Raw genomic sequence first — 26,221 nt, forward strand, 5'->3', positions numbered from 1 at the left:
GTGACAGACAGACAGACAGACAGACAGCCCAGGGGGAGCAGGACACAGCAACGTTGGGAAATGATTGATTATCTTGGAACAAACAGGAGACCCCCACCAGTACAGTTGGTGAAATTCTAGGTGACATTTTACAGATTTTAATAGTGTTATAAATCTTAGTCTAAGTTTATGGGAAACCACAGGAGTTCAAGTATTTTATTACTGCACACACTATATATATATATTTATATATGTATATACAGAGGAAAAGATGATTTTTTTTTGGCAATATTAGGGGGATTTTACAGACTGAGCTGTGCTTGTGGCGAGCACAGAGTGAAACAGCCCAGCATTCTCTTCAGCACTTTTAGCAAGTTGTGAAATAGATTCAACAACATCCAGCTTCTACCCACGGCTCCATAGGATCAGGATCACAGCTCCTCCTCCCCTCCCAGCACACTGAGCAACTCTGCTCAGGAGGAGTTCCAAACTCCAGTCTAGCCCGTGGGGCAGGAGCAGAGGGCAGTCTCGTCTGACACAAGGTGGCCTGAAAGCATCCTGACTGACACTACAAAGGTTTGGGGATTAAAAGAGGGGGTGCATCAGTCACCAGGTTCACGTTTAAGTGCACAGAGAAGCTCTGTTGGTCCAGGCAGAGACAATTCCTGTTTCCTAGTGTGCTGCAGGAACTGCTGCTCTGTCCTTAAACCTGAATTAAAACCTAACAGCACCCCGTTTTTTAAAACCAGAATATGGCCGTGTCTTCTCGTACCTTTATCTTCACTGCCTATCCATGTATTAGTGGGAATTAGTACAGGAGTCTCATTTAGCCAATCTCTAATTAAAAAGCATTAAACTCAGTGTCCCTATAGCACAGCTTAGTGTCAGTCAGCATGGAATTAAGGATTTAAGTGCATTATTACGCATCTATAAACATATATACATGCACAAACATGTTTAAAATATATCTCTCTTCCTCTGAAGAAGTCCACTGAGACCTCATTCCACTTGTGCCATCAAGGTGTACACAGGAAACACTTTCTAGTCCAAGCAGAGTAACGGTAAATTAACTGATCTCCTTGTTTTGCAAGCGGGTCACTCCGATTCCTCACTGCACAGTCAGAGAGATGACAATGAACCAGACAGTTTCCTTACCAGGGCTCAGGGCAGAAATGGGGAAACCCAAAGCGATGCCCACGTGCTGGATTTCAGGGCTGTTTGCCCCCAGGCCGCTGCGCTCCCGCTGCCAGCCCGGCTGCAGTGAGGAACAGGCCGGGTATCTCAGTCCCTGGAGCTTTGGTCGAGGTATTTATTAGTGTGAAGTCCTACATTCCTGGTTTGGATCTCTCCCTGCCCTGTCCCAGCTGCCACGAGGGGGACTGCCAACAGCTCAGCTCAGGGGAAGGCCCCAAGGAAGCCAAAAGCTATTTGGGAGGCAAAGGCGCCGGTCGGGAAGGGAAATACTGTCCCTGAGGTAAACATTTCTGCTGTGGCGGCCCCTGAGGTACGAGCTTCTGCTGCGGGGGTGGCGGCCTGCAAGAGGACAGAGGAGCTGCCATCAGTCAGGGGGGCTGCACCCACCACCCACACCCCTCACCCACCCAGCCACCAAGCCACGAGGTGAGGCGAAGGAGAAACCTCTCCCAGGGAGGAGTCAGCCCTGCCAGCACACGATGGGACACCCCAGTGCTCCCGGGGAGGGAGGCCAGGAGGGCAAACCCCTTCAGTGCCAACAGGTATTTGCAGTAACTCCACTGACCTGCTGGGCAGCCTGGGCGGCTGCTGCACTGGGTACTGTGGTGGAGGGTAGTAGGGCTGGTGGAAAGCCTGCTGAGGGTGCTGGTTCACTGGGTAAGCTGGGACAGGAAAGGTGTTTGGATCCATGTCCTGCTAAGAAAATATAACAAGAACGTTCACAAATTGCACGCAGGGAGTCGAAGTGTTTGTGCTGTTAGTTAAGTGTCACTCACGACCGCTAATTAGGAAATAAATATTCCCTCTGCTTCCTAGCAAAGGGAAGACACCATTTCCAGAACTGAAGAAGTAACTTTGAAGCTTTTATTAGGGCAAATATTATATAAAATACTATCATCTGTTACTTGAGATTAACCCAGCAACAGAGAGGGGATGACTCCTACCGTGGGCACAGCTCTTGGGGCGTAAGGCATGCCGTGGGAGAAGCCTCTGTGCTGGTAGTCCCTGGGTTCGGTGTCTGGCCGAGGAGGAGGTGACTGAAGTGACCTGAAATCCGATGGATAGGGACTGTGTGAGCACATAACCTGGACACAGTGACTGTGCAGGCCATGAGCCCTGACAGCTGGATTTATACTGTCTTATTAGACATCAAATGCCAGCAAGATAATATTTACCACAAGTCTAGTTAAACAACAACTCTCTGTTTAGGATTCTGAGAGCTTCCCTGGGACTGGGATACACCTCCACACCCTGGCATTGGCTCCTACACACAACATCCACAGAGCATTCCAAGGGCAGGGGAGAAGGTGGGAAGGAGAAGGCACTCACGAGTGGCAGCGGGACATCAGCCTCCTGAAGCATCGCTTCAGCCTGTCCCTCCTCACAAAGGCCAGAGCAGCAGCTACGAGGAGTGGCAGCACCAGGAAGAAGAACACCAGCAGCCCGTCCCGCAGAGAGGTGTCTTTGTCTGAGGGCACAAAACCGTGGAGAAGAAATAAGTCTGATGTGGTGCCACCACCGCCTGACTCATCAGTGGCAGTGAAGTGGTTCTACAACTGCTTTGCATTTTTCAAAGAAGAAAAACAAAAGAATCCAGTAAGACTGCAAGATAAATGCCCAAAGAGGTTTTTTTTCTGTTTATCTTTTCACAGGGATTGCCTGGTTGAAGATGAAAGAGCTGTACGTGCCATGACACCCCGGGCTACAACAGCATATTGAATTAGGAGATCAATCCTCATTTTTCATTACTGCAAAGATGTTACGAGAGAGGAAGACAGAGCTTCTGCCCTTTGGTCTGATCCTAAATCTTCCACTTCTCCAACCACTGTTTGCTGTAGGCAAAGAACTTGAGTTCTGAACAATCTCTACCTTTTTATATGCAGCAATTTCCCTCCTGCAGACTGTACTAAAACAGCCTTTCCCTTTCTTGTCTGATGATTTGAGGGATGTGCCCATGCTCCACCGTGATTATCCACTCTGTTACTGTATCACAGCATCCAGCTTTCCCTAACCCACATCATATTATGAAAGCAGTCCTCAGTATCATTCCTGCAGCTCACAGAAGCTATTACAACAATCCCATCTTTATATACTCCACCTGGACACAGCACAAGTTTTTTTTCCAAATTACAGATTGGCTTTGGCTTCCTATTTCATCTTCAAACCCTGTTCTGTCAGTCTGCTTTCTCACATGCAAGAATCGTGGTCCCCTTCACTGGGGCTTCCCTTCCCAGCCTGGAGAAGTCCAAGGTGGCAGAAATCACCCGAACTAAACCAGCCCAGGTCCTTGCAGATTCCAGCCCAGCAACCCGAGAGAGAGAGGTGCAACACCTTTACCCCAAAAGCTCCACTGGAATTGTTCACAAGTGAAACCCAGTGCACCAAAAACTCCACCCCCAGGGCAGCTGGCAGGGAGTGCCCGTGTGTGGGTGCCCAGCCCAGCCCCACAGCTCCCACCCCACTTGCCATTGTACGGGGGACCACTGTCCACGCTGCCTCCGTAGCCTTTGGTGTCACAGAAAGGGGGGGCCCAGCCTGCTTCACAGTGGCAGTTCCTGTTGTTGTTGCACACCTGTGTTCCAAAACACAAACACCACAACCCACCTCTGCTCAGTGACTTCCCTTTCCATGCAATTAGAGCAGCGAGCAGCAGCCACGACCTGCTGTGTCCTCCTGTGCTGCTCAGCCTGGAGAGCTTCACCCAGTAACTCCCACGTCAACTCCAAACAGTCCTTGGCCAGGCACCCCCAGATTTCACATGACTGAGCACACAGAGCACTGTTCAAGAAAAGCTTCCAAGGATTAGCTATCCCAACAGCTTACACACCATGGCTTTTGCTTGCCTCTTTTTTTTTTTTTTTTTTTTTGAGATGCAGAGTCAAATTTCATTAGTAATACTGGAACTGGGAATTCTTGCCTGGCAAAAAGAGTTTTGTCAAAGACTTTTTTTTGACACTGTTACAGGCTCTCTTGCCTAGAGACATTTTATAGAGAGTTTTGCAGCTCACACAAAACAGAAAAATAAAGTTACCAATCACCATTTAAAAACTTGCTGCCTTCTCCTGCCCCGCTTACCCCGTGCCCGTGGCATTGCTTCTCCACATCACAGTCGTAGTTCAGCACAGAGGCACTCACACACTGGAAGTGCCTGCAGATCTGGGGAGCAGAGATGCACGCAGATGAGGGAAGATGACACTTCAGTGCCCCCCTGCCTCCCCAGCTCCCTCCTCCCAGCGCGGGGCTCTGCAGCCACACAGTGCTCCTGCCACAAAGCCTCTCACACTCTCACTGATAAACCCCAACTCTGCAGAAACTCTGCTCCACAAAGGGCCTCTCAGCATGGGGCCTGAGCTGGCACTAGGGCCTTTTGTCTCTAGTCTGAATGTAAAGGAACAGCAATTAAATTGTGCCCAGTAAGGACATGTGGAATGCACATTCCTCTGCCGGGGCTAGGCCTCTGTGCTCTTTGGTTTAGTTGGATTTTAATTGAAAGCTGTCTTCAAGGCATTTGTGTGGGCCTGGCTCTTCCTGCTCATTGACAGAGCAAAGATTTTGGCTCTCAACAAACTCAATTTCTTTCGCTTCACCTCCAAGTGAAAGGCTCATTAAGTGTTTGATGCACATGCAGTGCAGTACTGGGCACTGGGGGGAATCAATGGGCTTGTTTAGTTTTAAATTAACTAAAGGCACCAAAAAATAGTGCCCATAAATATTCATGAAACAATGCAGCTGAAAATTTTATTCCTGTGAACATCCCAGATTATTAAATTAGGATATCACTTCTAAATTGTTAATTACCTTTCCATTACCACACTTGGTGCCTTCATTCACCATTCCTGGGTCTGGGACATCAGAGCCCAGCTGGAAATCCACCCCCCAGCACATGGTGTTTTTGATGGGAGTTTGGATAATAGCAGGCTTGATTCCAAACACAGGCATGGCTTTCACATTTTCACACTGCAGCTTCCCACACATGGCATTCCTACAACAGCAACACAGGAACACTGTAGTGACACTTGAATTCATTCTGAGAACAAGACTATCACACGTTCCATTTGATTTTTTTCTTTGTACTTGAAGATTCTACTTGAAAATAAAATTGAGGCAACTCAACAAATTAAACCGAGCTGGGCCTCATTTCAGTGCTGCAAGAGCACCCTTCTTTCTGGAAGCTGCTGGGATCTTTACATTAAGGACAACATGATGATTTACTGCTCCTTTGCCCACATGTGAGCCCTTGGGACAAGGCACAACCCACAACAGGATATGTGGAACACACTGTCCTCCCCACAGCCCCACATCCCTGCTCAGTGCACCCGCTACAGCATCCCAAACTGACACTACAGCACCCAAACACAGATTCCCAACGGTGCATTTCAGAACTTCCCCAGGCACCGGGCTCAACTCACCAGCTGGAACATTTCTTGTAGTCATGGCCATGGAAACCACAGTTGCCAAATCTGTCCCCCTTGGAATTCACTTCAGCAAAGCAAATGTTTGGGGCTGCTTTGGCTTCTGCAAACAACAGCCCATCCCCAGAGAGAGAAGACACATTAGCCAGGGACAGAAACATCTCACACCATGTCTCCCATACCCAAAGCAATTACTCTGCAGCAGGGAGCTTAGGAACTGTAAGGAGGTGACAGCGGCTCCAGGTTTAAACAGAGAGAAAAACTCACTCAACATTGAGTCAGTTCTATTTGATATTTCCTCATGGCTTCCTTGCAGCCCTGTAGAGCAGAAATCCCACTGCACCAGCAACAATCAGTGCAACAGAATCGCTGCTTGAACCCCCAGCACAGCACCAAGTGTGACACAGGAGCAACCTGCGGAGGCTAAGCCACAACCGCCGCTGTTTCCAATCCTCTGCCACAGCCAGCTCGAAATAAACTCGGGGTGTTCTTCAGGTACATCTCCCAGAGCGGCTGTAACCCTGTGCTGCCCCTTACTCGAGCCGAAGATGTCCTGGCACTGCGCGTCGTAGTACTGGCACACGCCGTTGTAGCAGTAGGCCTCGTGGTCGTGGCAGGGGTGCCCGTTCTGCACCGTGAAGTCGGGCTGGCAGAACTGGGACGTGCCGTTGCAGTACTCCGGCAGGTCACACTCGTTGTTGCTCGCCCGGCACTCGGTTCCTCCGGGGAGGAGCTGGAGGGAGAGGGGAGGGGAAAACCTCATCAGGAAACAGGAACCTCAGGGCAGGGACAAACACTGCACACACCCCCCAAACGGGCACTCGTCACAGCCCTTGTGGGGCTGTGGACTCGCAGGACACCTCCCTCTCACACAGGTGCACTTTCTCAACTCGCAAACAACATGCTGGAATCCCCTACCCGGCAGTTTTTGCAGCAGTCACCGTAGGCACACTCAGCGCCGGATCGGAGCCTGCAGGTTCCTGGCTCACAGCACGGATCGCTCTCACATTCCTGAGAACAGAAGCACTGTGAGTGTCACAAGACTGTCCCCTCTGAGCAAGGGTCACAAGGCTGCCCCAGCAGCACCGGGAAAATACCCAGCTACGAACCTTGGGTGAGCCACAGTCACACTCCTCCCCAGCGTCCACCAGCCTGTTCCCGCAGTATGGGACGCTGTAGGTCTCGTCAGGCCTCGGAACGTTGAGCAGGCAGCTCCCACCTTTGTTGAGTGTCAGCTTCTCAAAGTCCTCTGCGCTGCAGCTGCTGAAGTTCCTTGATCCCCTGCAACAGAGAACACGAGCTGAGCTTTACACTAAGAAAACCCACGAGCATCCCCTCTGTTTGCAGAGCAAGGGTAATGTTTGCTCTCCCCATGAGCTACAAGCACGACACTGCTCTCTGAAAGGGGAATTTGAAGACAGAAGTAATCCATAACAATGAAGTGCATGGATGAGGTGTTCTGACCCTCCTCTGCCTTCCCTGGGTCAGCTACTTACGATGCTCCAGAGCTCATAATGCAGCTGCTGGCCCCGCAGTGACAGACGCGTTCGTCATCGTGGTTCATCCCCAGGTTATGGCCAAGCTCGTGAGCCATGATGGATGCAAACATCTGGATACTGATCCTTCCAAACTGCACAGGAGTGAAACAGAAGGCAATCAGCAGAGAGCTTATACTGGCACAGTCAGTGTTTACCTATGTGCCAAAGAGACACTTCTGCTGTTCTGTCTCTACATTATCAGGGCTCTCAGACCAACAGTGCCGGATTTCCAATCAAGTGCCTGGAATTTGCTCAGTAATAAGAGCCTTCAGAGAAATCTCTTTGGGACACTACCCAGCAACCTCCACTTTCTAGAGCAGCTGCAATGTTAACACAAGAACTAGAATTCTCCACACCAGCCCTGATCTCCTGAAACGTGTGAATTCCAGCACTTCTGTCACTAGTCCAAGGAAACCAGATTGCTGGGCTTGCCAGTTATCCAAGACCAGCAGCTCAGTTCATTAAGGCTCTGCAATTCCACATAAAACAGGCAGTGAACTGGCACTGCTCAGGGAGGTCATGGCTGCAGGTTAGACAGCACAGGACAGACTTGAGAACACCCACAGCTCCCACACATACTTCCAAGCCAAGAGTGCTTAAAATACCACTGAGAAATCCTGTTCTTTCTGCATGAGTGTCAGAAATGGTTGAGGACAACACTAAAGCCCTCATTAAGCCACTTCAGCTTTGCCATGAAAGATTCTGCACTTCCAGGAAGACTTCTGGAGTGCAAAACTCTGCTCTTGCTCACATTCAGAGATCACCAAAGAAATCTCACCACATTAATGCCTCCTGCATGGCTCTTGGAGCACACTGTTCCCACGTAGGCCATTCCAGCTGTGCCACCAAACCCCTTCTTCCTACAGTCATGGAGAGAAAGGCAAGGCCATCATCTGACAGTTCGGACACTATTTAAATTAATATAAATATTAATTGAAAAAAAGTGCTTGCAGAAAGTCTTCCCTGCATATAAAAAGCTTCTCATTGCTCTCTTATTTTGTTCTTGAAGCTGAAGTGCCACAGCACACTTGCACCACATTTTACTTTGTGCAGAAGAACTTCTAAAATTAGTATTTTCTCAGCCATTTCCCCCATCATCTGCACGCTGCTGTTCTGCCTTGGAGGGGAGGAGGTTCCCAGCTCCCAGAGGAAGGAAAGGGCAGTCTGGGTTGTGCTCTTGCCTCTGCCCCTTCCCTGCTTTGGGCAGTGACTTCCCAAGGCCTGTGCTATCTGCAGGAGGAGGAAGTGCACTGGGGCACACGTCCTGGAACAGGGCAGAGAACAGCTCAGGAAGCTCTGGGCTTGCTTAAGGCAGCAGGGACAGACAGATTAACATCCTGTGCCAAACTCCAACCACGTCACCGGCTTCTGGACACCAGCTGCAGAAACAACCTTTTCCCTGTTAAAAGGCAACGCTCTGCACCACGTTTGTGCTCATTTTCAAGTGGAAAAGGCCCTGGGTGACAAGCCCAATCTGTTACTAAGTGATTATCTGAACAAAAGTACAACACAGAACACTGTAGGACATGTGGGATGAGGAAAAAAATGTGCTTTTTATCGCTACACCTGTCAGAGGGCACTGAAATCAGAGAGCACGGAAACCTTCCTAAAAATGCTTCGCTTGGCTTGGAATGTTTTCACAAGACAAACCCCTGCAGATTGCCCAGCAGCTCCTTTTGGCACAACAGCTGGGCTGAGCAGGCAGGAACAGAAGGAGCTTGTTGGTACCAAAGGGCAGGGGTTGGCACTCACAGGACTAACTGGGCACTGTCGTGTCTCCGCCGCAGGACCAGGTTCTTCTCTCGCCACTGCACGAAGTTTGCCAGCACATCCCCGGCCCCCCCGTCCGTGCTGATGATGTTCTCGTACTTCCAGATCTCCAGACCGACCAGCACGATGCGGATGTTCAGCATGATGTACATCTGGGGAAGAAAATAATGGTTATTAATAAAAAGGAATATTTATTAATACCTTCAGCTAAAAACACGTGGCTTGGTGTTGCAGATCTTAATGCAAGTATCCACCTCTTCTGTGTGAGTCTGATTTTTTTTCCCCCCACAGCTAGCACACAATTGGAATCACCAGAATGCATTTGCCCTGTAATTTAGACCCTCATTAGGTAAAGAATCAATGCTTAAATGCCACACTGTAAAAAAGGCACCAAACAGAAAGAGTTCCTTAAACTAATTCTCCAGGTGAATTTAGAGGTGGAAAAGCTTCCACGGTGATGCATTCCCTAAAATGGTACCAGAACAGACCCTGAGGTGGAAGTTTACAAAGGGCAGCAGGGTTACAGCACACAGCACCCCTCCTACTCACACTGTCGAGGAAGTTTGCCAGCTGCACCATGTGTTCTCTTACTTCTGTTTCGCTCTTCCCAAAATCTTCAAACTGCGAGACAAAAAAAGGTAGTCATGAAGAGAAGAGGTCCACTCCTGAGGGGAAGAAAGGGAAAGCCACACACAGTCCCTACCTTTTCTTTATCCACAACTATGAACAGCTCCACATATCTTGTCTGGTGCAGGACTGCTCTCTTTCTCTGGGGAAAAAAAGTTTTAGGCAACTTCAGTTTTACGAATTCAAATGTAAACAAGAAAAAAAACCAACTCATGACATTGTCATATTTCACTTGATACAAGCAGTGGTTTGAGACACACCCAAAGCACACTGTGCCAAACACAGGCAGCGTAATCCAGTGCAATGGCCTGGATTTCTGGCTTTTACACTAAAACTCAGCTTGCACAAAGACTTTCTGTGTCTCAAAAGCAAGGGATCTTTTCACTCTCCACACAGGTTGCTTTGAAAGGGCAGCACACACTTTTATACAGGGGCAGAGAGATACTACAAGCAAACGCCAACAACCTTTCTCATTCTCCTGCTTTCAGCTGGAATCTGTTCCTGTACAGCCAGTCCTTGAAGGGCAAGGGGAACCTTCACACCAAACTGCTCTTGTGATGGTGAGGAGGATGGAATAAACACCACAATATTCTCCTGGCTCCTGATGCAGTACTGCCTTCACAAGCCTCTCCATGAGGGTGGTGTTCCTGGCCTTAAAAGCCTCCCCTAAAAAGCCCAGGAATATTCTAACCAGCTGCCCCACACTCACCACCCCGTGCAGAGGCAGAAGGAAACTGCAGGTGCTTTGGTGAAGGAACTGAGTTCTCCAGCAGTGCAGAAACCTCCCAAATCATAAACCTTTAGCTATGTGCTAAGCCCGAGGAAATCTGCTAAGCTGCTTCCATACTCTTAGGTGAACTCACAAAACCCATTACAGGGGACTGGGGAGGACTTACCCGGAGCAGCTGGGTCATACTGGGATGGGGATTTCCCTCTGCCTGCTCCTGTTCCGGGCCTTCAGCCGTCACTCCACACGTCGTGGGCTCTTTCTTCACGTTCTCCAGCCGATATAAGATGTGTTCAGAGCCAGAAGAGGAATCCATGGGCTCAATCCCGTAAGTGACATTGCCTATTGTCACCAAGCCCCTAAAACACGGCAGTGTGTGAGAAATCCAGCACTAAGCACAGAGGACAGTTACCCAGAGAGCAGAACAAAGGAACAGTTATTCCTGGATAACCAAGGCCTGCCTGTGTCTCAGTCCTTGCAAACCAGCACACTTCACTTCAGGCCTGGCAGCAGCCTGTCACTGGAGGGGGGCCTTACAAATCCAGTAAATCAAGCACTTCTCCAGGGGTCTGCAGTGCCCCAGGAACTACATCACAGGCCTTAAGCAGAAACGCTTTAGTTCAAATACACTATTGCCCCTCTGCTGCCTGGCATGGCCCTGCAAAAAAATCAGTGGCTCAAAACATAAGGCAATCAGACCAAAGCAGAATAAATTTCAGTCAAACTTGAGCTGCACAAGCTTTAGGGCCAATTTGGTTAAAATTTGCAGACTAGTGTTTGACTTTTCATTTCTGCACTTAGGTCCAGTTCCTTGTTTGTGACCATCTGTGCAAACCAGAAAATAAGACAAATTTGTGTCAAGACCAACTTACTGGGAACAAACTGCAGTAATAACTTACTTAATGGTACTTCAAATATCTGTCAACTCCATGAATAAAAGATGCCAAAGGACAACAGCACCAAGGCAGCTCGGCCTGGCCAGTGACTCCCTGACTGGCTGAGCTGCAGTTAAAACCAGCAGAAGTGGGTTTCAGGTTCAGCAGCCACAACACGACAGTCAGGACACAGAGGATGAATTGTACTACCTGAGCCCCGAGCAAGTGCTGACAGCCACCACGGAATCCAGGGTCCCCTCCACGTATCCCTGATAATGGCAGTGATCCTGGATGGGAAAACAAGGGCGTGTTACACACGTGCTCCAGGTGTACCTGCACGCCCAGGGTGATCTCTGATCTACCACTGACCAGCTGTGACTACAACCTGAGAAAACGAAAGCTTCCAGTTAAATTTACCACACACCTGCAGCTTCTAACATGGTTCCAGCTCTATCACATTTGCTCACATGCATCTGAAGATTTCCCCACCTGCCTTGGTCCCACAGGGACTGATGAACATGACAGTAATCAAGGACAGGACACAGGACCCAACAGGATCCCTGCTCCTGCAAAGCAGACACTCCTCCCGACTCAGTGGGGCCAGCAGCTCACTATGGATTTCAGTTTGAAGCCCCCCTGGCCCCCTCAGCCATTCCCTCTGCTGCCAGACTCAGAGCTGGCGCTGCCCACACGTGAGGGACTCCAGGCGAGCGGGCCTGGAGCGTTATCCTGGATTTCTTAACTCGACCTAGGCTACCCTTCTCCTGTTCCAGCCTCCACCCTGCCTCACACATTTCGAGGCCAGCCCCTCCCTGCAGATTTGGGCCAATTCAGCCTTCTGGCAAACAGTCCTGGCTCATCCACGGCCTCTCTGCAGCAGGAGGAGGGACGAGACCTGCTGTCCTCACCCACCAGCGCGGCACTGCCGGCGCTTCCTGGCTCTGTGGTACAGCCCTGACAGAGGGAACACTCCACTGGGCCCTCTGTACTTACATATCTTGGAAACTGGACAAGGGCAGCATGGGGCAAACACACTCCATTTTCCCCATTTTTGGACGCTGCTATAGGGGTTTTATTATACAGATTCTGTCACCTGTTGCTCAGCAAGGAAAGCAGAAAGCACTTAAGGCATGTGCTAATCCTTCAGGGCCACTGTGACTACTCTCATGACCTTGTGCAGAAAAAGCATTTTTCCTCTACTCAGTTCCTTTTAACTAGGAAGCAAATACTCCGTTGACTCAGGTGTTCTGCTTTCAGGAACAAGATCCTATGAATCATGTATGACTAACACTTCCCTCTCAAAGGAAGAGTGAAGCCATTAGAAATACCCTCATGCATTTTGTATCACACAACCTGCTCTTTACTCCTATTCTCCTGAAGCAGATACATCTCCAAAGGCAGCCTGTCAGGCAGGCTGGTACAGAAGAGGGTTGCAAACGCTCTTTCAGGGGAGTAACTCAACGCTACGCAGATCACATCCTCTCAAAGGTCCTCCAGCCTTCATCTCAATCATCCCTTCCAGCACTCCCCAAACCTCAGGACTAATGGATCGCCTGTCAACCCCCCAAAGTCGTCAGTCACCAACAGGCAGCCCCACTGAATGGAAGGGTCAGCAGCTGACCATTCACGTTGGCTCGGGGACCCGTCTGGAAGCCCATTGTGTGTAAAAACAAAAGCAAAGCTGCCTGTGCAGTCCCCAGAGCACCCAGTGCTGCCCCACAGCTCCTGACCTTGGGAGAACGAAGGCAGAAGTGACACCAGCCCCACGCTGGGCTGTGTGACAAGGACACAACTGCTCTGATAACGAGACATCGACAGCTGAGAGCAGCACTGCCTTCTGGAGAAGAGCAGCTTTTAATGAGACAGCAACCACCTCCACATCAGAAAATACATGTCTGTTACAGGCTAGAGCCTCATCCAAAATCAGGGATTCCCTCCAGGAAGAGGGCAGTGGGTCCTGAAGGTGGCCCAGCAGAAAATACAACTATCCTTTTGTAATCCCTGCCTCCCTCATCCCGTAGATGCTCAGCGTTCCAGTCACCCTCAGTGAGGGCATGAAAAGAAAGAAGTCCTACCTGGACATCTGGATATTCCAATTGCAATTTTCCCTCCTTGTTATAGGTATAAACTGTGAAATCTTTGGGCAGCAGTTCTCTGCAAGGAAAGGGGAGAAGGAATACAAGAGGAATTTCATGAAATGACATTTGAGCAGAGCACTAAGATGGTCCTAATCAAAAGTGTGGCAAATATAGTTGTGTCTCTATCACAAGGGCAGTTTGGAGCACCAGTGGCCACGTGCTGGTGCTGTAAGTGGCCCTTGAACACTTCAACCCCAGACTGACAGCATCTGTCTTGGCTGTGAGCTGTCAGTATTCAGGCCTTGGATAGAAAGTCCATTTCCTCCTTTATTAGTGTCCTTGTGCCACTGAGACAGGAAAAAACACAAACCTAAAGCAATAAATAAAATCCAGACAAAAGTGAAAACATTTACTCGAAATGCAGTTCAGCTTGTTTATTTTTAGCTGTGAATGGAAAGAGTCGCGTCCACGATTTCCCAGATCCCCTCTGAGCAAACTGCAGCTTCCTGCCCTGAAAGGGGATCCCAGGGCTGCAGGAATCCAAAAACATCTCTGGCTGATGGCCAGGACTCTGGGACTCAATCTCTTCCCTTTTTGGGGACGTTCCTGCCCTTCCCACAGAGAACCCCAGGAAATGGAACCCATGTGCTACCTGCCAGCTTGTCATCTGGACGCAGCAGACTGAATAATTCAATAATCTAAAGAAACTCAGCACTTACTTGTTCTTTTCAAGATGAATGGTATATTCCTGTCCCTCGATCTCAATAGCATATGACACTTTGTCCTGAATATAAAAAAAAAAAAAGTTGCATTTTACTCCTGCCAATGAAATAAAACACTCTTAGAAATCCACAAAAGCAGTGGTGAGCCTGGAATCTATTTTATAATTGCCCCTGCCTCCAGAACCTGGCATTCCTTACTGTGGATGAGTCTGACAGCATTCCATGAGCATTTCAGGCCAGTTTTGGGTGGATCTCGTTAGGAACTAGACACTAAACTGAAGGTAAGAATGCCCAGTACCTGCACTGAGGAGCTGTTGGAAGCCTCTCGCCGTTCTCTTCCCAACCTCTGCGGGGTTACAACTTCATAGGAAGAGAGCAGGGAAATCTGCTGGAAACCTGGAAGGCAGAAGAGAAACGCTGGCTAAAGGAGCAAAGCAAAGCAATCACAAGCACGAGGCACAGGGAAGAAAACACTATTTCAGGAAAAGCAGAGGAAACCTCACAATGAGACATGCTCGGATTGCCTTGTAAGAGGCCAGAGAAAACAACACACAAACAGCAGAGAAGACACCAAATTTACCAGAAAGTTTCAAAACTAAATCTTCACGTGGCAGTTACTGTCTCAGCAGTGCCCATCTCACACACCACCACTCTCCAGCAGCAGGAATGGGAGCATTTAAAGGGGGTCAGTGCAGCGAGGACTCGCTCAGGGATGCACAGGCAGTGCCACACCAGGTGCCCTGTGCTGCAGAGCTGCAGAACTGCCCTGGCTCAGCCTCGTGGCCTCTCTCGAGGAGCTCCAGCAGCTCCTGCGCTTCCCGACAGCTCAGCCTCACACCCTCACCCCGCTCAGCACTGCCAAACTCCTGACGCCAGCCTGCTGCTATTCATCATGTTCTTAAACAGCTCTCGAGGGCCTCATCAAAACAACCGAGGTGAAACAAATCCCTGCAACAAAGTGGCAGCCACAGGTCCCTTTATGTGTTATTTGCATATGCAACATCAGGCAGATCCCCTGAACAAAACACAAATCCAGAGTTCAGGCTCCCTTCATGAAACACCAGGCTCTGCAAGCAACTCTTTTACATCAGCTGTGTAAACAACAATAAATTGCACATGCAGATTGCTCTTCCCATCATGGTGGCGTCTGGCAGTGCCTGGCTGGGAAGCTGCTCCCCCAGGAAGCAGGAGGTTGGTCGCCCAGGATCGAAGGCAGGATCCAGAGCAGTGGTTTTACTGGCTCATGGCAATGGAATCAATGAGCTCATCAGAGGAGCCTGAGCTTCCCGACAAAGGTAGGGGGAAGGGAACAGTTATCCTAACCACATCTGGGGCAGGTGAGCCAGCGTTTGGTGTCCGAGATACTCCAAAAACTCTCCGGTGGGACTAGGATGCTGAATCCATTTGAAACCAGCCCCTCTGGGCACACCAAAACTCACACCACACCTCCAAAGGGCCTTTGGCTTCCCTAGTTAAATGACAGCTGTGTGGGCTCAAAGCTTCACAGGAGGCCTGCTCCACACATTGCACTCGTGCCCAGCCCCAGGCTCCTGCAGGTCACTGCTCTGCACTTGTTCCTTCCCCCTGCCACCCCCAGGTGCCCATTGCAGTGGGGATGGGACACTGTGGCACCTGGGTCGGGTTCTGGAGGTCTCAGGGCACAGGTCACACCAAGAGCAGGGCACAGCCAACCCTCACAACCTTCACAGCACTTGGAACATGACACGTCTCCCCAAGAGCTGCTTGGAAGCAGAAGACAAAGAAGTGAATCATCACATGAAGCAGAACTGGGAGGGATTTCTGGGAAGAGAGCAACTCCAAGAAGATCCTCTTAGAGCAGAGGCACTAAAAGAAGCCAATTTTCAACTCTCTGAATACTCTGACAATTCTTCTCCCCCTTTCTGCCCTCCTTCGCTCCCTTCACCCCCTCAGTTTGGGAGGTGATGGGGAGCCTCCAGTAGGTATCTCCCTGGCACTGCCCCTCACTTCACAAATAACCTGTTTCCATGCTGAGTGCAACATGTTTGAAGATACTGATATTATCTGTCCCCAAGATAAGCTGCTTGTTGTAGCTTCCTCTCCGCCCTTTTGAGAAACTCCACTGCAGTACATTACTGGTTCTCAAGCACAGCCATTTGCAATAAATTTTTCAGCAAGTTATAGGACTTCTAGTCCTCAGGTGCTTCCTGCCAGTGGCCAAGGCAGCTGTCAGAGCTGTACCACGTCACCACTGAGAACACGCTGCTGCTGCTCCACTCCTGGCTGGAACACAGGTAGAGATTGTGTTTCCAAAGAGAAAAACACCATTGCATCCGCCACGTTTATCTCATCTCATCTCATTAAAGGCTGCCATTAATTACCAAGCATTGGAGGCAGCTAGGAAGACGTGAATCATCTTCCCCTCCCAGCCCCAAATCCACCAGAGGAATTCTGTGCATGCCCCATGGCATGTGGGAGCCTGAAAACCACGGGAACACCTCACAGCCATAACGGCTCCCCAGACACTGAGGTGAGCTCTTGGGGCGTTCACTGCCTGACAGGTGAGGTCTATATTCAGCAAAGGTCATTCCTGTCCTCCTAGACCTCGGCATGCCCACGGATTGCTGGCTCAGTTACAGTCCCAGCACACAGCTACATCCACCTACACTCACACTTCCCCTCAGTTATCATCCTTCCTGGGCTGGGACTCCTTCCCAAGCCTACCAAAGGGAGGTCAATGGAATGCTCCTCAGTGGAGGCAAAAGAAAAAAAAAAAAAAAATCAGAGTGTGGCTTATTACACCACCAAACCAACTAATTTCATCAAAACAAGCTCATCAGCACATGAGCAGCTCAGCAGCTTGGGCTGCAGGCAGATGCTAACACAGAACATGCCATAAACCCCACAGAGGAGGGGGATTGTTGGACCCAAACCATGCTAAACCCAGAGCACCAGTTCACAGCAATCAGTTCTAATCTTCCATCAACCACGCAGATGAGTCAAAAGATGCACATTGCTAAAGCATTAAATACCCAAACTCATTAAATTACCCCGGTTATCATCAATTAGCCGAGGTCAGCCACACCAGTCCATCCTCACTCTGGCAGGGGATTGCTCACCAGAAGTGCCAAAAGCCTTACACACCAACCAGCCCATCGGGGCCCAGGGCAGGACCAGTTCCACACAGAGCAGCTCCCCCAAGCACCCTGATCTCCAACAGATCACATTCATTGTGCTTTAAGCTGTACCTCTAATCCCCACAGGAGGTGAACAGTTCACTCCCTTCTCTCTGGCTGCAAATCTTTAGACTTCCAGAGTGTGCTGTCACACTTCCCTCTGGAACACCAATATTCAGTATTTCCTTGTGCAACCTGTATCTTACACCTCTGCCTGTTCTGGCTCCACTCTCCAGTCAGCCCATACCTCTGCCAGAAAAGGATCCACAACAGAACACAACATCCCAGTGAGACCTCACACATGCTTTGGGTGTTTATGGATGTCCACAACACATGGCACGTGGCTGATTCACTTGCCATTTAACCTACTCCAACACTCACTTCCTTTCCGGCCAACACAATCCTTGCTCCCCATTTTTCACCCTCTCATACTCGTGATCTGGTGCAGGCAATTATTTCCACCTCAGCAGAACACTTTGCACTGTCCTTTCAAAGCCACTTCTTTCTGCCAGATACTTCTCTGTGTCCAAATCACTAGGATTGCTATCCCTGTCTTTAAGGAGCCTGAATCCCAACTGGCTGGAAGGGTACCAGCTGCCAGATCAATCTGCATTCTCCCTATCCTATTTTCAGAATCACGAAGGACTCTGCCAAGCAGTGTCTGTTTGAGGAGAAACTTCCATGGCCTGGCTTACAGACGTCCTTCAGAACAACAGAACCTCCACTGCCTCCTCAGTGGATTTCTCCAAGCAATGACACACCAGGAAAAGCATTTTTAGGTGCAGTTGACTTTTCCACTAAGGTCACAGCTGTAGCAGAATTTACTCTTCGGATTACTGGAATCAAACACCTCCTTCACTTTCATTATGTAAATATTATTCGAGTCCACTTAAAAAATGTTTAGAGGTTTATACAACACACAAAGCTAGTGAGTCTTCCACTAAAAGTAGGAACATGTCCTGTGGAGCCAGCAGTTCCAGCTCCTCCCATACCTCAGAGTGCTTCATCTTCAAAGCACCCAGCAACATCTGGCCAGCTGTTCTTCTACAGGGCAGAGTACTTGAGACTCCTCTTTCCATCTATTCCCTGCCCTGCGCTCAGTCCTCAGACCTGCTGGGTCTCCTGCTGCCCTGGTGCCTTTCAGAAGGCAGGAAGAGATGACCAACCATCCTGGCAAGGGAGGCAGATTATCTGCTTGCTGTGTTGCTCACCTGGAATATTTGTGTAACATGAAAGCTGGCCAGAACAGTTAATGCAGTTTCTCTCAGTATTCCACTGGGGGTGTTGGACACTGAGGAGGTTTCAGGGCTCTTCCACAGCAGTATTTCCTAGAACGTTCTTACCTTCCCCTTGCTGAAATCCAGACCTATGCTGTAAGTGTTTCCTGTCTAGACTCTCCCCGTTCCTCCTGCCCTTCCTAAAGCAACACTGATTTGCCTGCAAGACAACAGCTCCCCTTGTTCCACAAAAAGGACTGTCACACGTGCCTGCTGGGACTGTCACAGCATCCTCTGCATCCTGGGACCTTCTCACAAGGAGAAGCAGGGCAAAGCCCAATACCCTGTGGAGGAAGATGAGTAATCCCACCGGGACACCCCTCCTCTGCATCAGTGGCCCTGAAGTCCCTTCCTTCCACCCGTGACAGCGTGTCCATGCAGAGCAGCAGAGCACACTGAGCCCACTCACTTCCTCCCCATCTCAGCAGCTGTGTCAGCTCTGCTCACACAGCAGAGTCCATGGGAACCTTCCCTCTGGAGACATCGCTGGCTTCGTGCTTGGCCACCAAAGGGAACTGTAATGCACTGTTTCTTTTTTTAATTTTAGCTTGAGAAATGAGAACGATCAAGATGTGCAGAAACTCCAAAGTCATGGTTCAAACCTCCTTTTCCTGAAAGCAAAGCTCTACAAGAGGCAACGTTAGCCACACTGAAATGCCTTTCTTCTCATTACTCCTCACATGGAGGAAATAACCACAAACCCCTTTATTCTGCTGAATGATTGTCTCAGATTTGTTGAAATATGGGTGAGGCAGTGCTCTGTTTTCCACGATCTGAACAAAAGAATTATCTTAACCAAACACCCTGAAATTCAAACCCAAGCGTTTAGACACTTTAGGAATTCCTTCAAAAACTGGTAAAGTATGGCTGGAACATCCTGGTGTGTGTGTGACACCAAGTATCAAGGAAGAGATCAAGTGGCAAAAAACACAGTCCCTGCCTATGCTTTCTTTTTTAATTCACACAGCCAAGCCCTGAGGCCTCCTGTGGACACAAATAGGAGAGGAAAAGCCACACTCCACAAATCCCTTAAGGCTACACATCACTGTGTGATTATGATCATTCAGGAAGTTTCAATTAATAGTTTCTGGTAACACTGCATTTCTTCCCCATCCTTATGTGTGTACAAAGCACTTGCATTATAACCCAAAAGGAGGTTTCTGCCCTCTCCTTCATGCTCAGACTTCAGACGAAGGGGGTTTGTTATGTTTCATGGCAGGTTTGGCATTATTAGCTGGGACAGAGGTTTCCAAAGGCAGAGAGGACCCACGCCTGCCAGCAACACCACTATAAGTGAAAGAAGAGATTCCAGCACAGAATCCCTCTAGGAGAGGCACCCAGCACATGAGCACTGTCCTCAGCATGAGGCACCAGTACCTGCTTTAGAGAAGATTCCTCAGTTGGGAAGCCCTGCCTATAAAAACATGCATTAATGACAAACACAGAAGTTTAACTCAGTATGTGTGTCCCTCCAGGAGGGGGAAATGATGAGAGAGAGACAGTTCTGTCTGTCCTGTATGTATAGCCTTGAATCAGCACCGTAAGAGCCCATAAAACAGAATGGTCTCAATTCACAAACTGCCCCCGAGGACACACCAGCAACAACTCCTTAAAAGCCACACCAAGAGCACGGTGTGAGCGTGTCCGAGTCCTGCCCCCAGTCCCCGGGGACAGCAGTCCGTGGGGTCCTCGATGGCCAAGGCCACCCACCCGAACAGCCCTTCCCGGGGGAGCTTTGCCTCCTGCCTCGCCAGAGCCTGCGATCGCGCCTGGCAGGGAGGGCTGGGACGCGAAGGGGGAGCGAAGGGGGAGCGCTCCCGGGCACCTGCGAACTCGGGCAGGTGCGAGGGGCCCCGAGCCCACCCCCGGCACCGCCCCGCGCGTTCCGGGCTCCGTGGCGGCCCCTCCGCACCAGCCCGGCCCGGGAGCACCGACGATCCTGAGCAGGGCCGGCCCGCACAGCACCTCCTGCTGACACGGGTGACCCCCCGTGCCCTCGGAGCCCCCCGCACCGCGGGGCACACAGACGGGACCCCCCGCTCCGGCCAAGGACACGGGCAGGGGGGTGGTCCCCGCCCCACCTGCCGCCCCTCGGAGGGGAGGGGAAGGGGATGCCAGACCCCCGCGCCCCCCAGCTGCCCCCGGGGATGCCGAGGGAGGCCCGACCCTCCGGAGAGGACGGGGAAGGGGGCGCGGGGATCGGGGGCCGGAGGGGGCGCGGGCGGCAGGCCCGGCCCGGCCCGGCCCCGCGCACTCACCCGCGGGCTGCCCGGGCGCGGCCGGCGGCGGCAGCAGGAGGAGGAGGACGAGGAGGACGAGCAGGAGGTGGCAGAGGCGGCTCCGGGCCCGGGCCATGGCGGTCCCCGCCCGCATCACCCCTCCCGGTGGGGCGCTGGGTCCGGCCGGCGGCCCCGCGGCCTTATGGAGCCGGACCGGGGCCTGCGCTGCGCTGCACCGCCCCGGGGCGGGGCTGCCCGACCGACCGCCCCGGCACGGCCCCGGGGACAGCCCCGGCACGGCCCCGAGCCCCGAGCATCGGCACGGCCCCGGGGACAGCCCCGGCACGGCCCCGAGCCCCGAGCATCGGCACGGCCCCGGGGACAGCCCCGGCACGGCCCCGAGCCCCGAGCATCGGCACCCACCGGGACACCGGCCCACGGGCAGCACCACTGCCCCGGATTACCCGGACGGCAGCCTCGACTTTCCCAGTGCTTTTAGGGATTAAAACCAACCAAGTCCCCAAAGCGACGGGGAAGGAAAATGCCCGCGAAGGGAGCTGGTGTCAGCACGGACGCCTCCGCCTGCCCAGAAAACTGCCCTGCACGTTGGAAGCACAGAATCACAGGATGCACTGAGCTGGGAGGGACCCACAGGGATCATCCAGCACAATTGCTGGCCCTGCACAGCCCCAGAAATCTCACCCTGTCCCTCAGAACACTCCTGGAGCTCTGGCAGCCTTAGGGCCGTGACCACTGCCCTGGGGAGCCTGTTCAGCATCCAACCACCCTCTGGGGGAAGAACCTTTTCCCAATACATTGGAAGCACATGGAACACAACACAGCCAGGCAATACCACAGGTACAGGTGAGTGAGAGAAACTCCCCAGAATGAGACACTGTCACAGACTTTGCCCGCCATTGCGAGTGTCAGGCGTGGCCCTGCCCTGCCAGGGCATCCTCGGAGCTCAGCATCTTCCCCTGGGAAAAGCAGGAATAAACAACGTGTGACACATCCGTCACGTCACACATGGGTGATGGAGGAGCAGCACAACAGATGGTGTGTGAGAGCCCAGACAAACATGACACTGAGGTTCCCATCTCCATCCTTCCAGACAGAGCCTGCACACAGTGCTCGAGTCAGGGGATGAATACCCAGTGCCTGGGCATTGCCCAAGGTACAGGAGGCTTCCCATGGATTATGATAATATCATGGATCACATACAGATACCTCTGTGCACTGTACAAATAATGCACAAACATGAATCATCCCGTGGTTCCTGCCTGAGGGGCAAGAGATTCCAAGGTCCGTATGTAGCAAGAGCCACATCCATCTCCACTGGCTTCTCCCATCACTCAGCACCACTATTGCAGCCCTGCAATACAAGGAACTGAAGACAACACCCCTTGAGGTTCCAGAGACAAGGCCAGACAGCTGGGACAGCTCCTGAGCACACAACTGGGGTCAAATAAAATCCCTGCTCAGCTGCTCAGCCAGGTGGAACGCACCTGGGATGCCCACATCCACAGAACTGTTGTTCAGGCTCGATGGGAGATTCTCTGGAATAACCAGGTGAAAATACCCAATAAATCCTGGAGCTCTGCAGTATCTGAAGCCACAGGTGAGACCTTGGAGCCGAGCTCTGGACTGGGGCCATTCGCTGCCTCCAGCACGGGCTTTGTGACTAGAACGAGGCAAAGTGAGAAACCCCCTCGCCCTGGGATTACCTGATATTCCAATAGGGATGTTTCTGTCTCTCCAAGGCTGGGATAGGAGCGATTCTCCCTCCTGCCATTGGCCGCCAGCCCTGCTGGGCAGCCAATCACCTCCTCTGCTGGCGCGCAGCCCCTTCCGCGGCTTCTTCCGCCTTCGCTCTGATTGGCTGGGGGTGGCCCGGCGGCGGGCGCCCATTGGCTGCGGGCGGCGCGGCCCGGGGCCGGGCGGGGCGGCGGTCCCGCCATGGCGCCGCCCGTGGGGTACGCGCTGCTGTGCGGGCAGGCCGCGCTGCTGCTCGGCAATCTGCTGCTGCTGCACGGCCGCGGCCTGCCGGGCAACGACACCGAGCCCCGCGACCCGCCGCCAGGGCCGCCCGCCTCCGCCTGGGCCTACACGGACCCGCGCGCGCCGCTCGTCCTGTGCACCTACCTGTGAGCGCTGGGCCGGGGGCGGCGGGGCGGGAGCGGCCCAGCCCGGGCCGCCCTCACCGGCCGCTCCCTCCCCGCAGCCCCGAGGAGTTCGTGGAGTGCGACGAGCCGGTGGACCACGGCGGGAACGCCACGGCGCAGCAGGAGCTGGGCCACGGCTGCGTGAAGGTGAGGGCGCGGCCGGGGGCGGGGGGCGGCCCGCGGAGCTCCCCCCGGCCCCGCTGAGCGCTGCCCCCGCCGCAGTTCGGCGGACAGGCCCACGGCGAGGTGGACCACACGCGGGTGCAGTGCCGGGCGCTGGACGGCATCGAGTGCGCTGAGCCACGGAGCTTCCTGCGGGGCAGCCGGCCCTGCGTCAAGTAGGAGCGGCCCCGCGTCCCCCAGCCCCGCTGCCCGCGGGACGGAGCCCCCGCCCCGGGCTGACAGGGAAGGCTGACACCCCCTGACCCCTCCGCCTCTCCCCTGGCAGGTACACCGGGCACTACTTCATCACCACGCTGCTCTACTCCTTCTTCCTGGGCTGCTTCGGCGTGGATCGGTTCTGCCTGGGCCACACCGGCACGGCCGTGGGGAAGCTGCTGACCCTGGGGGGCCTGGGCATCTGGTGGTTTGTGGATCTGATCCTGCTCATCACCGGAGGGCTGATGCCCAGCGATGGCAGCAACTGGTGCACCGTGTACTGAAGGAGGGGTAGGGCTGGAGCCCTCCCTGGGCACCTCCCCTGGCTCCCAGCACAGCCCAGACTCTGCCTGGCACAGCGTGGACTGACAGGGCTGGAACTCACCGTGCAGAACAGTTACTCTCGTTAATGCCTCTGTACAAACCTTGGACACAATGTTGGTCAGTGTATATTTTGCTTATTTAAAATAATCTGGATTCTCTCCCCCCCCACACACCCCCCCACAGTGACAGTTTAAGAAATCAGACCTTGCAAACAGAGGAGGTCAAACAAACCTTAATAAAATCTGGAAGGAGCTGACTCCACGTCCTCTGGGGATTAATTGAGTCAGCCACAGAGAGATGGAGGCCAGCCCCAGCACCCTGGTGACCTCATGGTAAGGTTGTCCCTGTTACAGGGACTCTCTGGCAAAGCATCCAGGAACTATCAGAGTGCTGGGAAGGGCCCTGAGCTGCCAAGGGGCAGCTCCTGTCCATGTGCCAGGCATCCCCCCCAGCCCCAGCGTGGGGTGCCTGTGGGAGATGCAACAGCCTCGCTTCCGAAAGAGGAAGCCCCACCAGCTGCAGGCTGAGAACTTACCGAGCTGAATAAAAAGGGAAAAGGAAGCTGCAGCAAGTCCCAGCCAGGGCCAGACACAGAAATCCGTGTATGCAAATGTCCGGTCACACTTGAGGTGAACCAGCAAACACACACTCCTGGTCTCACACAGCTCTGCAGGCTGAGGTCCCTCCAGCCCTTGGCCTTTGGCCACCTTCTGCCTGCAGTTCTACTCCTGTGGAGCTGCCCTGGGGCTCAGTTGGCCTGGGAGCTGTTGCTCAGTTAGGTCACCACTGATCTGAGCTTGGCAGCTTCGACTGGGGTCAGGGGGAGGCTTCATCCTGAAACTGCCACATTCCTCAGCAGAACAACTGGGCTGAAAAGCCCACGGAGGGGAAAAAATTCTGCAGCGAGCCAGAAAAAAAAAATTAAATAATCCCTTGTGCAAAAGCCCATTGTCATGAACAGCTCCCGTGTCCCAGCCCCCTGCTGCCAGCTCACAGCAGGACCTCAAATTCCTTCCTGCACCAGGCTCTCCTGAGCTGCACTGAGGAATACCCAGCGCCCTGATCTGGCAGCTTCCCTCCTTCCCATGCCTTCAGAAAGGCAAAGAGACATCTCTGTGCCCACCATGTACTGTCCCCCAGACCCAGAGCCCCCGTGTGTGCAGGACAGCAGTACCCTGAGGGTGGGGGGCACCCACCAGTGCCCTTGGGTCCCCCCCAGCTGCTGCAGCCTGTGCCCCCACCCCAGTGGGGACAGCGTTCACCCCCCTGGCAGTTCTTACCCAAAACACATAGTGCAAAGGGACAGCGTGGGAAAGCAACTGGGATTTCCCTCTTTATTTAAAAACACAGGGAAGAAAGGGCCCTCCAGCATTTACAGGTGAGGGGGGAGGCGGGTACCCCACACCCCTGAGCATCACCTGCACCAGGCCCCCGGCCCTAAGAGCACTTGAGATCCCCAGCCAGCACTCACAGGAACGTCTGCAATCCCCTGGGAATGTCCATCAGAACAGAGCAAACCCTCCTGTCACACCACTCTGCCCACAAGGCACCCCGAATCTGCAGCACCCCCAGCAAAGCCCCACAGCGCACGCTTCGGGAGGGAGCAGCTCCGGGGGGATGTGGCCACGCCAGGGAGCTGGGAGGCAAATGCAGAGCTAAGAGGACACCAGCTTGCTTTAAAATCACCACAAAGCTCACCGAGGTCTGGCTGCACCCGCCCCGTCCTTCAGGATGGGAGGGAAATTCCTCTCCCCAGCACCACCTGCATAACAGATGGGTCTGGAGCCCAGCTCAGCTCGGCACTTGAAATTCATCTGCAGCCTTTGCACTGTCCTGGGGATGAGGGAGGGTGGGAACGAGCAACAGGAATGTTGCAATAATGCTGGAGTCACTGGTAGTTTCTCCTCCTGGATAATTAACCCTAATTGTGCAACAAGCTTCTGTTTTACCATCCCAGGCCTGAGGAAACTGTGCAATTATCGAGCACCAGGAACACTCAGGACTCCGTGGTTCCAAGGCCTTGCACGAAGGAACCATCATCCCTCTGCGTTCCCTGTTCTCCAAAACTGAGGTCAGAGCGCTGTCAACAAACACTGTGACTCTGATGGATGGGCTTACCAAACTACTAAAACATTCCTGAAACACTGTGTTAAGAGCCAAACAGCAAGTCAGCCTAAAAAAATTAAAGATTTCAAACTCTAGTGCAAATAAAGCAAAAAGGAGCAGGAAAAGGAACAGCAAGGCCTGAGTTGCTACAATTAAATAACAAGTACTAACACTTGCCCCGTACCGTTTGCTTCGATTCCCACTTGTTTTCATCGTCTCAATGTTCTCCAACACCTCCACACAACCCTCTTCTGAGACCCTCCTGCCCCTGAACTCGGGGAGCCCCATCCCTGCCTCCCCCAGCTGCACCAAGGCAGCTCCACCGATCCCAGAGGGGATCAAGGCAGGAAGGTGCAATTGGAATCCTGTTGAGGTCAGCTGGGCTCATCAAGGCTCAGAGCTCGACTGATAAAGCTCCGCTCAGCCCTGGGCTGAGGCTGAAGCACAGCTGTCAAACAGCTGGAGGCCCCAAAAGGGCAGGGAGAAAACAGATGATGTGCTCCTGGGGAGCACGCTGGGCTGAGTTTGCAGGGCAGAGGATGTGCAGTGGCCAGGGAAGCGAAAGGGAAGCTGTGTCCTCACTCAACACCCAGGGATTGCACTCACTTTCAGGGTGAAGGTATCAGACAATCTCGCTGCCAAGGGAACACCTGGATTTTCTACACACTGTTTATCACA

At 52.5% G+C, this 26,221-nt stretch overlaps 2 protein-coding genes and 1 long non-coding RNA gene across 4 annotated transcripts; 1 reads left to right on the plus strand and 2 right to left on the minus strand.

Moving 5' to 3' along the window:
- Positions 1-507: 507 nt before the first annotated feature.
- On the minus strand, positions 508-25,880 carry LOC114066492. Its single transcript, XR_003573192.1, has 3 exons — positions 25,867-25,880; positions 25,105-25,107; positions 508-1,343 (listed from the first exon to the last, which is right to left on the minus strand). It is a non-coding gene; the product is annotated as an uncharacterized LOC114066492 (long non-coding RNA).
- Positions 1,351-20,741, minus strand: LOC114066484 (disintegrin and metalloproteinase domain-containing protein 9-like). The gene is made up of 22 exons (XM_027901206.1): positions 20,613-20,741; positions 14,221-14,318; positions 13,920-13,984; positions 13,198-13,276; positions 11,333-11,409; positions 10,417-10,606; positions 9,597-9,662; positions 9,443-9,514; positions 8,876-9,045; positions 7,902-7,983; positions 7,082-7,215; positions 6,695-6,866; positions 6,504-6,596; positions 6,123-6,318; positions 5,583-5,688; positions 4,972-5,155; positions 4,249-4,329; positions 3,640-3,745; positions 2,503-2,641; positions 2,118-2,220; positions 1,739-1,866; positions 1,351-1,512 (listed from the first exon to the last, which is right to left on the minus strand). The coding sequence occupies exons 1-22, from the start codon at positions 20,725-20,727 to the stop codon at positions 1,404-1,406; spliced, it is 2,565 nt and encodes an 854-aa protein (XP_027757007.1). The 5' UTR covers positions 20,728-20,741; the 3' UTR covers positions 1,351-1,403.
- TM2D2 (TM2 domain containing 2) lies at positions 22,496-23,693 on the plus strand. Of its 2 annotated transcripts, XM_027901215.1 has the most exons (4): positions 22,496-22,717; positions 22,795-22,882; positions 22,958-23,073; positions 23,184-23,693. In XM_027901215.1, exons 1-4 carry the CDS (start codon positions 22,530-22,532, stop codon positions 23,395-23,397), a joined length of 606 nt encoding a protein of 201 aa, XP_027757016.1. In that variant the 5' UTR covers positions 22,496-22,529; the 3' UTR covers positions 23,398-23,693. The 2 variants fall into 2 exon arrangements, with proteins under 2 accessions (XP_027757016.1, XP_027757017.1); XM_027901216.1 differs by lacking the exon at positions 22,958-23,073 and having other exon boundaries at positions 22,506-22,717.
- Positions 25,881-26,221: the final 341 nt, after the last annotated feature.

The sequence above is a fragment of the Empidonax traillii genome, unplaced genomic scaffold, assembly GCF_003031625.1.
Source record: "Empidonax traillii isolate 1590-97213 ecotype Southwest subspecies unplaced genomic scaffold, ASM303162v1 scaffold766:size301553, whole genome shotgun sequence".
In the NCBI taxonomy this organism is placed as follows: domain Eukaryota; kingdom Metazoa; phylum Chordata; class Aves; order Passeriformes; family Tyrannidae; genus Empidonax; species Empidonax traillii.